The 15,649-nt window shown below is 26.5% G+C and overlaps 2 protein-coding genes across 3 annotated transcripts in view; one reads left to right on the forward strand and one right to left on the reverse strand.

The window, feature by feature from the left end:
- Positions 1 to 3,505, reverse strand: part of LOC100202967 (uncharacterized) — a 54,414-nt gene extending 50,909 nt beyond the window's left edge. Inside the window, exon 1 of the mRNA XM_065809853.1 lies at positions 3,338 to 3,505. Within this exon, the coding sequence (XP_065665925.1) occupies positions 3,338 to 3,484 (147 nt within the window). The 5' untranslated portion in view covers positions 3,485 to 3,505. The remainder of the gene's footprint in view (positions 1 to 3,337) is intronic.
- Positions 3,506 to 8,214: 4,709 nt separating this feature from the next.
- LOC136087351 (uncharacterized) lies at positions 8,215 to 15,541 on the forward strand. Of its 2 annotated transcripts, XM_065809854.1 has the most exons (6): positions 8,330 to 10,692; positions 13,536 to 13,801; positions 14,156 to 14,425; positions 14,579 to 14,784; positions 15,037 to 15,196; positions 15,348 to 15,541. In XM_065809854.1, exons 1-6 carry the CDS (start codon positions 10,631 to 10,633, stop codon positions 15,488 to 15,490), a joined length of 1,107 nt encoding a protein of 368 aa, XP_065665926.1. In that variant the 5' UTR covers positions 8,330 to 10,630; the 3' UTR covers positions 15,491 to 15,541. The 2 variants fall into 2 exon arrangements, 1 of the variants encoding a protein (XP_065665926.1); XR_010641744.1 differs by lacking the exons at positions 14,156 to 14,425; positions 14,579 to 14,784; positions 15,037 to 15,196; positions 15,348 to 15,541 and adding an exon at positions 11,300 to 12,927 and having other exon boundaries at positions 8,215 to 10,692; positions 13,536 to 13,651.
- The last annotated feature ends 108 nt before the right edge of the window (positions 15,542 to 15,649 follow it).

The raw sequence follows: 15,649 nt of genomic DNA on the forward strand, positions 1-15,649 counted from the left end.
AGTTTATGGGTTATTGATTTTAATTTTGTTTTTTTAGCGTTTTTTTTCAAAAGCGCTAAAATACTTCCAAAAGAGTCTGGACAAGTTATCAAAACAAAGTTTTATATGCGTGGTCATTTAAGACGTGCGATCGCACACCTCTTACAAGAAGGCCTGTACTATTGAAGAAATATTTATTGGTTTAGTCCAAGTTATTGGAAGAAAAGGTGCGCAAACCTTATGTGAAAAAATTAAACTAGTTTTAAAATCTAAATCGATAGATATCTAGCAACTGCGTTTTCATGGCTTTGATGGAACTAACACAGTTAAAATAAATTTCTCCTCACTCAATGTACATTAACTGTCATTGTCATTGTTTAGCTTTTGTGTATGTATACTTAATGAAAGAATTTGATGTCCTAGTTAGCATTGATGCTAACATCTTGGGGTTTGGAAAGGCATGAAATATTCTAGCGTAAAGGCCTCAATATTCTATGCAGCACAAAATGCTGACGGTTTAAAACCAGCAAAGTTACTTAAAGCTGCTCCAACGCGTTAGTTATCTCATGGCGCTTCTTCAGTATGACTCATTTCAAGTTTTGAACAAGTTATAAACAGCCTTGATTCAACTGTTAATAATAAGTACAATGTGGAGCTAGACAGTCTAACATATCAATAACTTGTTCCTGATAATATACTATTTTTGCTTTTTTGATGTTTTAGTACCAATAAATAAATTTGCAAAGTTTTTACAAACGCGAACCTAGTCTACTTAAAGATAAACTTAAAATTAGACCTTTTATAAAATGAGCTTAACGATATAGCCAACGGCAAAACTCCATTATTTAACACTCATTCAAATAAATTTCTCATTATATCTAAAGAGCGTCAAGCACTAGTAGGTCGATTAAGAAAAAATAACTTGTTTAACACGATGTCAACACCAGAAACAATTGAGTTTTTAAAGAAAATAAGTGCCATTTATGAGGAGATTAAAAGAGGAAATTGATGCACCAATGCAAATTAATGACAATGTATTTTTAGCATTTGATGCATTTAATGCAACTGGTAAAAATCAAGATCCCAACAAACTTTCAGCTAACATTAGTAAACTTTCACAATTTTATGGCCATGCAAAACCTGCTGTTATTGATGGGGAAAAAATTATTGCACCACCATTGTATAATTCTATTCAAGATAATGAAGATGATATCCATCACTTTCCCTCTGATTATAGAGAAATCTTATTTAATCTTGAAATAAAAAGGAACCTAAAAATTCAAGCTTTAGTAAAAGAAGGCAATTTAAAGAAAAGTAACATTGATACATATAAGCACGAACACCCGATAACAAGTGATGCTATTTATACTGTTTTCTATGCTAAACTTAATACATTCTAAACAAAGAAATAGGCTTAATATGATAGCACTTGATTGCCTTATGCGAATTTCTTTGGTTGGCCCAGGAAATTTAACAAACTAAACTTATGAAGAGCTAACTGACATTTATTGAGATGTATTGATTAATAAAATATCTATCCTTTCTAATATGCCTTAAATAAATCTTGTTGGTTTATTTAAAAGAAATATGTTTATATATAAATCTATTGTTTATTAAATGTTGTAGTTATAAAGGTTCTCTTGCGGGAGAAGCAGTAAGGAAATAAATTTGATCTCATAGTTTATATTAGTTAGCAAATAAAATAAGCAGTGAATCAATGTTGACGTTAAAACCGTTAATATAACACTACTGATTATTTTGGTTACTTTGGTTACTTAACATTACATTTTGGTTACTTATTCCTATTTCTACTATTTAGAAAAACTAAAGTTACTTTTTTAAGATTTTATGTTTTTAATTGCTTAATTTAAAGAAAAAAAGAAAAAAAAGCTCCCCTAAACGCAGACAGACTGGTATGCCCAAAAAACTTCTGGATACATCTTTGATAATTCTGAACAATATTTGACATGTAAAACATAAAGATATATAGTAGACAATTAAATTAACAGTATTATTAAATAATTTTTAAATGCTTATTTAAAAATTAATTTACTTACATATTATTACTTTTTTTATTTACATTTTGTTACTATTTTTTTATTTATTTTTTATTTTTTTATAATTTATTACATATACAAAATTTTTTGTATATATATATATATATATATATATATATATATATATATATATATATATATATATATATATATATATATATATATATATATATATATATATATATATATATATATATATATATATATATATATATATATATATATATATATATATATATAGAACTCTTATATGTTGTCCGAAAGTTTTTTCCATATTTTGTTGACAAAAAGTAAAAATTAAAATGCAAGACCAGAATTTTTTTTTTATTATTTGATAGACTGCCTGCCCCAACCAAACCCTCAGTCGATGTAGCAGCACTCCCTTGCGGGTCAGGCTAAAAGATAGTAGATGCAGCTGCACTCCATTGCGAGTCAGGCTATTTGTCAGTTGATATAGCAGCACTCCCTTGCGAGTCAGGCTATTTGTCAGTCGATGTAGCAGCACTCCCTTGCGAGTCAGATAGTCGATATGGCAACACTCCGCGCATGACTTACAGTAAAAAAAATAAACACATTTTGTTAAAAAAATCAAAAATAAAAACATTTTATTGAAAAAAATTAAAATAAAAACATTGTTTATATTGTTAAAAACATTCAGAATGTTTTTAAAAAAATTCTGGTCAATTAAATTTGCGTTTTTGTGGTTTTTTTAAAAAACGAATTATTTGTAATTAAATTAATGGTTTTGACTTTCGTCCAACACGCAAATGTTAGACGAAAGTCAAAAGTAATTAATAGTGACGTATGTGTTGGCGTAAGAATCACTTTTTTCCTTCCGTGCTTCCCAAATGCAACAAACTATAGAACTATATATATATATATATATATATATATATATATATATATATATATATATATATATATATATATATATATATATATATATATATATATATATATATATATAACCTTTTTAAATTAAGCATAAATTATTAGAAATTGAATATAAAAGCCTAATGCAGAATATAGCTGCGCTGTGATTGTATATATAGAACTATTTGCTTCACCAGTATATATCATTCTTATTAAAATAATTATTAATTATCATATATAATGTATACTCAAAAAAAAAACTTTCAAAAAAAATAACCTGAACACCTGAAATCTAGAGATATCTTGTACATTCAAATAGTAACACATTGTTAAACATTTTGTTTAATAACTTAGCATCTTGAAACCAATAATATATAATAACATTATTACAGCATTACTTAAAATAATCTAAATAAATAAAAACTTACTTTTTCTTCACTTGAGTATTCATTTGAATATTCTGAAGATGCATATTGCTCTGTGGCTACATAATGTATATGTTCTGGTTGAGGACAATAAAGATGACCATGGCGATGATCAACATCATAGATGCTTGAGAAAGCCATTTCATTCATTGTTTATTTATATTACATCTAAAAAAATATGTAATTAATTTAAATACTATGTTTTAGTTAACAAAAATACAAAACAATATAAAACAATCTCCTGATGATCATAGCAAAGTAAAGTAATAGTGATTAGCAGGATATAAAAAAATTTGCACAGAATTTCAAAAAACCATCTTAAAAATCTTTAAACACTTTATCTAAATTTAAAATTGTTTTACCTTTATAGATACTATATCTTTTTAGATATTAAATTGACAATAACAAAATTAAGATATTAAACTAATATTATTCTGTTTAATAGATGAAATAAAAGGCCTTTACATTCAGTTATAGAAACCTAATCTATAGATAAATAAAACACTTAACTTTAAAAAGTAAAAAATTTCCGATAATTTTATAATTTATAGAAAACTTGACTTTCCTATGTACTTAGTACTACAAACTATAAAGATTGCTTTTTGACAATTGCTTATAACTGACTTGGTATGGAATTGGGATATAAGATTTGTCTGATCAGCATGCAATTTTTCTATGAGTTTAGATGGTTTATAAGGTTCTTTATATATAAGATAATAAGAGATAAGGCTTATAATAATACAATTAGGTATTACTACAGTTAGGTGACCTAAATCCAAGTTATTTTTGCACTCTCGTTCCTAGAGACTTTAAAAGCATTTTAAAATATTAAGTATAACTGTTATAACTATTATTTAATATATTTTTTTGTAATTATTAACTATTATATATATATAAATTATCATTATAAATATGTATATATTTTTTCTTGGATTTATTTTTACATTTTTCTATGTTGTTGTTTTTTTTTTATCCGAAAAATAACTTTATTTTAGGCCACTTAATTGTAGCATTATCATATAATATTCACTAATAGTAACAATAGTAACAATAATAATAATAATAATAATAATAACAATAATATTAGTAATAATAGCAATAATAAAAATAATAACAATAATAATAATAATAATATTAGTAATAATAACAAGAATAAAAATAATAACAATAATAAAAATAATAACAATAATAAAAATAATAACAATAATAAAAATAATAACAATAATAAAAATAATAACAATAATAAAAATAATAACAATAATAATTATAATAATAATAGTAACAATAGTAATAATCATAATAATAATAATAATAATAACAATACAACAAACAAATAATAATAACAACAATAATAACAATAATAAAAGTAACAATAATAACATGAATTATACTATTATTAATACTAATACCATATTTACAACAAATAATATTAAGAACATTTGCAACAATCATAATAACGATATATTATTATTGTTATAGTTATTATTGTTATTATTATTATTGCTATTATTGTTATTATTATTATTGTTGTTGCTGTTAATATTGTTATTATTACTATTATTATAACTGTTTTATAACTTGGCTTAAAAGTTATAATAAATAGTTATTAATTTTGTTATTACAAATATTATTTGAAATAAGAATTTCAATTTAAATATTACCATCAATTGACTAATAGCTTCTTAATTTGTGTGACTTTTTATTATATACCAAATTAAAAAAAGTAAGATTTAATTTCCAACTCAATTGAACTTTATAAAACTGCCAACTCAAATAAACTTCATAAAATACAGGCAGAATTACAGTTGCATTAGAAAATTAAAAAATATACAAAAAAATATTAGGTACATCCGTTTCTATAGCTCTTTCCGCAACAAGTAGCCGGTATGTATACCGCTATTAAAACGGTTTTAATGACGCCCCGAGTTATATTGATCCGCAAACTAGTACTCTCCAATTAATGTAAACCAACTTTTATTTCTAATATCTTTATTGAATGCAATTATATAAAAGTATTTTTATGCTATAAGTTATCAAGGTAAAAGATTTTAAAAAATGGATGAAAGAAAATAATTGACTTTAACAAACATTGTGCAGCAAACGTCTATTATGCAAAAAATGGTTAATGGTCAATTTTTTTTTTTTTTTCCGTTCTTTTATTTATTCAGAATAACTATTACAACAAAATAAATAAATTAAGAAAAAAAATATGCTATAACTTTATAATAAATGCGCGGAGACTCGAACTTCTTGTCAAATTTACATTAGGCTAATATTAGGTATGCGGAAATCGCGATTTACGGAACCGATTTTTATGCTAAAATTTTGGTTCTCATTTTTTTAACACTTTTTTTAGGCAGCGTAGGACAGACGTGTTTTTGTAGAATTTTTTTTAGAAACATATATACACATAGATACTTTTTTAAAAGAAGAAGAGCTAATCTTGATTTTTCAAGACTTTTATGTATAGTTACTGAACTTTTTTATGGATTATTTTGCTCCTGAATATTTGGTTGATGTTCACACATGAAATTGCAGTAGGAGAAATGTCGATCCCCCTTTTTTTATTATTAAAACAGTTTTCTACATGCATTTCTTATTCACTTGCCTAATTTCAACGAAAAAAAAATACCAGCAAATAGTTTAATTTGTGTTAGATTAAGTTTACCACTTTTTTTAGGTAGTTCTAGGCAAACGTTATTTTGTGGTGATTCTTATTATAAATATATATGAACCTAGACAATTTTTAAAAAAAGAAAGGTTAATCTTGATTTTTTTATAACTATAATGTATGGTTAGCATACTTTTTTATGGATTATTTTTTCGAAAATTTTGCATGAAAATTTGGTTGATGTTCGCACATAAAATTGCAGTCGTAAAAATGTCGATCCCCCTTTTTTTATTAATAAAATAATTTTCTACATGCATTTCCTATTTACATGCCAATTTTCAACGAAAAATAAATACCAGCAAATAGTTTAATTAGTGTAGAGCTTTTGGTGCCTATTTTCGTTTTTTTGTTGTTGTTTTTTTCGGTAAGCGAAATACGGGGGCGGATAAGGGGGGGGCCGACTCTACAAAAATTATTGCAATTTTGTATTATGTTGATTTTTATTATTAGATTAAAATTAAAGTGCAAAATATAAATAAAAGTGTTTTTAATTCTCTAACAGATTAAAGTTAATTTCTTTTATTTCATAATAATATTATAGTTAACTTATGTTTGAAACAAAAAATAATGATAAATGTAAAAACTTATTGTTTTCTTAGGTTACATATAAAAAGAATAATGTTTCAGATAAAGACTTTTGCTTTTGAATGGATTGTTAAGTGATAGTATCAGTTGACAATTTTATTAACACACCATAAATAAATAAGTATACAAATCAGATTCTTCATTGGTTTATTCCTAACAAAAAATTTGTTAGTGTTTTTCAACTATAATAAAAGATATTATTGTTATTATCTTTTTTTACTTCGATTGTATACTTCCATAACTGGACTATTATTTAAATCATTATACTAGCATGCCTTATGTTTACTTATTGTTTAGACTCTACTAAATATTATGCTTATTTTTAAGATTTCATAAGTATAAATAACATCGTTTATATATAACTACAACCAAATTAACATAATTTATATATAAACAAAGTATGCATAATAAATACCATTATACCATTATAAACCAAAGTATATACATTCCTAATGTTAGCGTATTGTTTAATAAATATATATTTTTATATTTTTACTGTTATATTTTGATTGTTTATTTTCATTTTATTAATAAGGTTGTATCTTACACAGAACTGATTTGACGATTGTTACTTTTGAAATTTTACAATTTTTTTGTTATCTTTAGTCCAATCTACACAGTCTACCACTGGTAAATTTGTATAGGATAATTTTTAGTATTGATTATAAAATTAAAAATACAATCAGCAACGAGTTGTAAGTTTAACAAAATTGTTAAACTTACCACTCGTTGCTGATTGTATTTTTAATTTTATAATCAATACTAAAAATTATCCTACACAAATTTACCAGTGGTAGACTGTGTAGATTGGACTAAAGATAACAAAAAAATTGTAAAATTTCATGTATCAGCACCCTGGACCGACTAGCAGTCGCTCATTTTTGTGAATGGTATTATGTAACATTTAATATAAACCAACTATTTGTGAAAGTCATTGGCTGAACAAATAAAATAAAAGACAATCAACTGTATATTTTAAAAATGTTAATCAAAGTAAAAATTTAAATACTACTCTTGATTTTACTTCTACTGCACTTTGATGGATAACATAATAAAAATGTATTAAATAGTGTATGTAAATAGAAATATTATGAATTCAATAATCATTCAGAAAAATAATTAAATCATAATTTTACTAGCAGAAGGTTGTGCTGATAAAAAACAAATTTGCAAATGTCAAGAAATGCATACATATTAAAAAGTAACAATTTTGTTACTTTTTAATATGTATGCATTTCTCGACATTTGCAAATTTGTTTTTTATTACAACTTTGTTAACCTTGAGATACATCTTCAGCTGCTACAATTAGTATGTTTAAAAAAGCTTCTCTATAATCAGCACAACCTTCTGCTAGTAAAATTATGATTTAATTATTTTTCTGAATGATTATTGAATTCATAATATTTCTATTTACATACACTATTTAATACATTTTTATTATGTTATCCATCAAAGTGCAGTAGAAGTAAAATCAAGAGTAGTATTTAAATTTTTACTTTGATTGACATTTTTAAAATATATAGTTGATTGTCTTTCATTTTATTTGTTCAGCCAATGACTTTCACAAATAGTTGGTTTATATTAAATGTTACATAATACCATTCACAAAAATGAGCGACTGCTAGTCGGTCCAGGGTGCTGATACATGTATCTCTGATAGACACCATATTTAAGATCTAATGACATTGAATTGTAAATAGATTAGTACTGAATGGTATTATGTAACATTTAATATAAACCAACTATTTGTGAAAATAACTAATCTATTTACAATTCAATGTCATTAGATCTTACATATGGTGTCTATCAGAGATACATGTATCAGCACCCTGGACCGACTAGCAATCGCTCATTTTTGTGATGGGTCCGGTTAAGAGGGAGAGACGGGGAATCATTTAGCTGGATCTATTATCCCCTAACAGGGGTGCTAGGAGCTACAGCAGAAGAAAACTGTTGTAAAGAAGTTTGCAGGCGAAGACAGCATGGTAGCAGCTTTGTGGTTAATGGTGGCATACACAATCATTAGGCACCACCATTCTTGTTTTTTTATTAAAAATGTATATGTAATACCATCAAGTTTGTTTTCCGTTTTGTCTCAATTTTTTCAAACATTTGAATTATTTATTTAAAATTTTTTTACCCAAAATAATTTTAAAATGAAGCATTGACAAGTGTAATAGTTTTAATAAAATATTTTGTATGTTTTCAATGTGATTAATAGTTGTAGTATAAAAAGTAGTCAAGTTGTACCTATAAATAGTTATAAACTTTTAGATACGATCAGGACTTTTTGAGGATTTCATAGCCCATATTAAATACAGTGTTAAATTTATGTGTAATATTTTATTGAGTTGATAAATATGAAAAGTCTTTTTTTTAGGGTGGATACTCCAAACTGCATTTTGTAATGTGATAAGATTTGTAAAGTTATGTCTTTATTTTATTTAAAAGCAATTTAAAAACGTTTTTAAGTTTCTGTTGACATTTTTTTCAAGTTTGAATATAAAAGGAATATGAAAAGGAGGGGGGGCGTTAGTTGTGGCACACGCCCCTTTCCTAACTAATGTAGTAAAATAAACTTGTATACTAATTTCTTTTTTTCAATAAACTCAATTTAAAATCTTTTTTCAAATCTCTTTACAAATTTTTTTTTTAGGTTGGAAGACTAAGAAGATGGGGGGGGGGGGGGAGGAGGAGGAGTTAGGCGTGGCACATATCCCACCCCTAATGCCAATTTATACACCACTTGTAAACGCTGTAGAGTAAGAAAGTATAGTTTATACTTTTGAACACAAAATATAATCAGTGTTTTTAAAATTAAAGTATTTATAAGAATGTAACATTTCACTATGAGGGTGTTAAAACGTAACGAAAACATCCACCCTTTAATATAAGATAGACCACTAATATTTGAAAATGGAATGGAAGCAAATTAGAACACATTTTTGTGTATAAAGATAAAAAAATTTATCAGAAAAAACAATCTTTCAGATAAAAAACTTGTATTTTTTTAAGGCTTACGATAGTGTGCCGAACCCCCTCTGGCCCTCTAGACACCCCCTATATCTATATACTAATATAAACTTGTAGCCTACTCTTACATCTATCTTTTGATACCAAGTTATAGGCATTTGGATAAGATTTGACAAAGTTATAACAATTTCAGTGAAAAAAATAATAATTTTGGAACCAGTTTATTCAATAAATCCATATATCTAAAATTTGCTACTAAAAACGTCATAACTTTTTTTTGAATTGTTCGTTTTTGATAATTTTTTTATCTTTAAAATACTGTATTGAAGGGCTTTCTAATGATATATAACATTTTAGTATATCCTCAATTTAAAAATTTCAGTCCACGTACCTACTAATATGGCATTGTAAGAAAATATAATCTCAAATTTGTTTTAACAATGTATTTAATAATGTAACTGTTTCTTTTTATGTGTGGGATTAAGTTTGCAAAATTTCTTCTATTGTCTCAAACCCTAAATATTTCAGGTCTCCTTTGTTTGAAAGTCTAATTAATTGATTTTGGTATTTCATAGCTTCTAGATATCAAATAGTTTTGGGTTTATTTTAGAGTCATTTGGTATATTTAAAGGTCTTGTTAATCTTCAAAGACTTCTTCTTATCTTCCCTCACCCAGCAAACTCTCTATTATTTTTTATGCATGAGTATTATTGGTTTGTGACCAGTACCCCTGTGTTAGTGATGCTGTTTATTAACCAATTATAATAATTTTATAATTTGTCTTTTGTGTACTGCTCCCAGCGGGCACAGGACGTCCAAGGACGTCCATAGGACGTACTAAGTTCGTTCGTTCGTCCACGTCTAAAACGGACCTATTTAGACGTCCATAGGACGTCCAATGTTCGTCCAAGTCTAAAACAGACCTATTAAGACGAAACGGGTCGATTCTGATCCGGCCGAACGAACTATTTTATTTCAACCCACGTGTGTTTAAAGTAAAGTGATTCTCTTTAAAACTGAGATCATCTCCAAGTGGTGTTATTAAATTTTGCATTTATATATTATAATGGATTCGAAGCTTAGATTAACAAAAAGAAAAAATGTTTCTATCGATAAGAAAATACAAAGGTACGAGTGGGTTTTAATGTATTTTATATTTCAAGTAAATTTTTTTTTTTTTTCATGTCAATGTTTTGGTATTCAAATATATAATATACATTTAAATATAGTTATATATACTAAATATATAAAAATATTGTTAAAATTTATGCATGTATCTAATTATAAATATACACTGCAGTGTATATAAATGTGTGTATAAATGTGTATATATATATATATATATATATATATATATATATATATATATATATATATATATATATATATATATATATATATATATATATTTATTTAATATATATATATATATATATTAATATTATATATATTAAATATATATAAATATATATATACTTATATATATGTATATATATATATATATATATTAAATATATATAAATATATATTTATATATATATATAATATATATATATATATATTTAATATAAATATATATATAAATTTGTTTTGAAACTTAACACTTAAATAATTATAGTGTTATAGCCATATATAACATAAAAAATATAAAACTTAGTAAGATGCAGCCATATAGTTGCTTTTTACCTATTTATAATTTTTGTATAAGTTAAATTAATAGATTATTTAAATTTAGAAGAAAGCGACTTACAGACTGGCGAAATTCTAAAAAAGCTGTCTGTGAATTTTCCCAATCTTTTATTCGAAAGGAAGATTTTAAAAGTTCAGATTTTGAAGGCTTACAGAGTGCAGTTAGTGAATCTGTATGTAATTTTGCTGCAGAAAATGTTGTGTATCCGAGTTTAACTAGTGCCTTAAGGCCAACATTTAGTAACACGATACTACAAAAATATGTTTTTTCTTCTGATTCAATTATTAAAAATCAGATAGAGAGATTCACAGATATTAAAGATGGTGATCAGGAAGAAATGTATGTCTTTAACAATAGTGATATTGAAAAAGAGCCATTTGAAACAAATATTTTTCAAAATGAAATAAAAAACTGGAGTTTAAAACACAACTGCACAAGGCAATGTACCAATGATTTATTGACAATTTTAAATCGTCATGGGCACCAGGAAATGCCAAAAGATGCAAGGACACTTTTGTGTACAAGAAGAGTTGTGAAAACAGCATCTTTAAAAAATGGAAATTACATTTATTTTGGCATAAAACAAGGTATTAAAAATGTATTGCAAGTTCAAGACTTCAACTCCACTAAAATTAATCTTATATGTAATGTAGATGGTCTACCACTCTTTGAATCCAGTGTCTACCAAGTTTGGCCTATACTTTGTCAATTTGGACATTTTAAACCATTTGTTGTTGGATTGTATGGCGGTGAAATAAAGCCACGTGCTTCAGAATTATTAGCAGATTTTGCAGAAGAGTTAAGGACTTTTAAACAGCCAGAAGAAATATTTGGTAAGATCTTCAGTATTTCTTTGTTAGCGATAACTTGTGATGCTCCTGCTAGGGCACTCTTAAAAGGCACAGTTGAACATACTGGATACTATGCATGCGAGAGATGCAATTTGCTTGGTTTAAATGTTCACGGTCGTATTGTTTATGATAAAAGTCACGAAACAATTGCAAATAGAAACAATGCTGATTTAAAAGCTAGATTATACTCTAAACAAGACAAAGATGGTCGGTGCCATCATCAAACACGAACTCCACTGTTTGACATTGAAGGTTTAGACATGATTCAGGATTTTGCTCTAGACTATATGCACTTAGTTAATTTAGGTGTTATGAGACGTATGTTATACTACTACAAAGGTACATATTCCCAAATATTTGATGGTCGTTTATCAACACCTTATTTAAAAGAGATTTCTCATTTACTCACTAATTTAAATGGGAAGTTGCCATCAGATTTTGTGCGTCAAACAAGATCTTTAGAAGATGTCAATAGATGGAAAGCCACAGAACTAAGAACTTTTTTACTATATGTGGGTATCGTTGTTTTAAAGGATATTCTCAATCCTAAAATGTATAAACATTTTCTTAGCTTATCTTGAGCACTCCGCTTGTTGTGCGAGGAGAGTAATGTTAATAGGAGAATATATTTGAGCCATGCTAAAAAACTTTTGGAGTATTTTGTGTTTAACACTCATGAACATTTTGGTGACACATTTTGTGTCTACAACGTTCACTGTCTTCATATAACAGATGATGTTGAACATTTTGAAAGTAGTTTGGATGAGATTTCTTGCTTCCAGTTTGAGAATTTTTTGCAACAATTAAAAAGATTAGCACGAGGTAAACAAAATCCTTTAGTAGAACTTGCAAAACGCCTAAGCGAACATAAATTAGATGATCCACGTAAAGAAAAATTAATAACTAAAATTGATGTTTCTAAGAATGCTTGTTTCATGACGAAATATTTTGTTGTTTTTGTTAAAAACATTTTACCAAACGATCAATTAGTTTGTGAAATCTACAAAAAGAATCGTTTAAACAATTTCTTTGACAGCTTTGTAGAATCTAAGATACTTAATATATACTATATCAAAAACAAAAATTGTAGTCTAGCAATGCAAACAATTAACATGCATGACTTACTTAGAAAATGTGTGTGTATTCCATATAAAAATAACAAAGTTGTAATATCTTTATTAAATAATGTGAATTTTTGAAATTGCATATTTTTTTGTTTTTTATGTATTTATTGAAGGTTTATACATTTTTTAACTATGAAGCTAATTTCTAGAATCATATATGTTTTACAAAAACATAAAATTTATCCTCAAAACAATTCAAAATATACAAGAGTTACAATTTTGCATTGATATATTGTACATAATAAATAGTAAGTTTAATTGTTATGACTTATTTGCTATTTAGTTTATAATTATCTAAAATTGTAGGTTGTACAGTACTGTTGCAATTAAAGAAGATGGTATTGACACTAAGACAGTAGTACCTACTCACTGGGTTAATGCAGAAGAAAGTATAGTATACTATCCTCCACGAGGAAAAAAAACTGTGGGTGTTTATTTATCTGAATGGGCTAGTCCAGAACCTGGCTGGCAAGAGTTTATGTTGTTAGAATTTATTTTGGAGTGTGGAAGTTATGAAACATGTCAGGCAATGTTAAACTTTTTAACTGAAGATGAAAATGATGATCGTCCTGGTAAGTGTATCTATTGGTTCATTTAAAAACTGTTTGCTTTTTTTTTTTGTCAGATGATATACTGTTATATATTTTGTAATAAAGTTAATATTTTCAGAAACTTGCTTGTGTAGTTTCTTTGTTCAGCAAGGTTATTTTTTCACAGTTATAGGCTTGAGATAAGGTTTTAACAAAAATTACACAATAGTTACCCCTGGACCTTGAAGAAATTAGTATAATAAGAAGAAAAAATTGATAAAATAAGACCAATGCAATTTATGATAATAATGTATATAGAGCTTTAATATGTTGGGTATTTAATTGGTGTGTTCTGGGATTATTTAATTTTTTATTCTATTTTTTTTGATTTTATAGTTTCAAATATACTCAACCCAAAGGAACGAGTTCCAAGTCCAAATTTGAATGTTTTAAAGTGCACACCATCTGGTTCTTCATCACCAATTCAAATGGGTGTGCCACTTATATCTCCATGGAAAAAAAGTAAAGTGGGCTGTGTAATACAGCCAAGACCAAATGAAGATTTCCAACGATCATTGGATTTAGAATCGTACCACTTTAACAAAAATCCAACATCTTTCAAGATAGGTGATGGTGGTGTTTCATTTAAGGAAATGACAAATAAACGTAAGTTTTTGCATGGTATTAAGGTTTGTGATGATCTTTATTTCTCTGCTCTTATAATCTTTCTCTTTTAAAATTTTAAAAGCTAATTTTACCTCTAGTTTTATAAATGTTTTTTCCTGTTGGCTTCAATACAAATAAAGAATTTATATTTAGAGTTTCAGTATGCCATGCTAATAAAACTAGAATTGTTGCAGCAAAATCAAATTAAAATTATGGAGCGATTGGACAACATGGAAACACAACCAAAAAGTGGTGCTACTGATGTGGGTGTCATAATTACAATCCCACATAAAGATATTAAGTGTTTTAATGAAGAAGAGGAAATTCTCAGAGCAAGTTCTAGTGCTATGAAAAACAAGGTATAAACATTAAACTTTTCAGGAGTATATTCTATATACTATTAAAACAGGTGATGACCACAAATAACATACAACAAAGTTGTATGTTATTTGTATGTGGAATCTATTATGTTCCTGATGATTATTCAAGTAATGTTTCTTGTAACGTTAGTATATCGTGTTTGTGAAAATGTAAAGGTGCAATATAAAATTTAACTTTTACGGTATTAGATTTTAGAACTTATTAGATTTAATAATTTAACAATTTCTCAGATCACTCAAATCAAAGCCATTGGTGGTGCAACAGCACGCAAAACTGTCAAAAATGTTTTAAACCAGTTAATGGTGCCACAAGTCCAAAACTTATTTAGTAAAGATGGATTGAAAGGCAAGCTAAAGTTTACAGCTACAGAACATTACAAGTGTATTAAAGGTGAGGCAATCATTTTATTATGCATTCCTAAGTTGAATTAAAAAAAAAAGTTATTTTTATATTTACATATAAAAATAAAAAATTGTTTATATAAAAACCATTTCTTTGTTCAGAAGACTAACAATTGTAATTTACTTTTTTGTTTGTTTAGAAGGCTTAGTATCTGAAAGAACCGGTTATGATGCCGCAACTATCGAAGCCCTTGTTGGCGATTTATTGAAGCGGGCGTTGCCGAAAGTAAAAATAGTTAACGATGCTGACGTTGACGATGATGACGAAGAAGAAGCAACTTAAAATTGTTGCTTTGTAAATTTATTACTTTTGAAAGTAAATGCTTTTTACATATTTCAGTTGTTTTTATTTTAGCACACCTTTTTATAAGCATTTGAAATTCTGATCAAAGTTTTTAAACTAATATTTATACTCTGTCACAGATGTAATTCTACCTAGACA

This window comes from Hydra vulgaris, chromosome 11, assembly GCF_038396675.1.
Source record: "Hydra vulgaris chromosome 11, alternate assembly HydraT2T_AEP".
NCBI lineage: Eukaryota > Metazoa > Cnidaria > Hydrozoa > Anthoathecata > Hydridae > Hydra > Hydra vulgaris.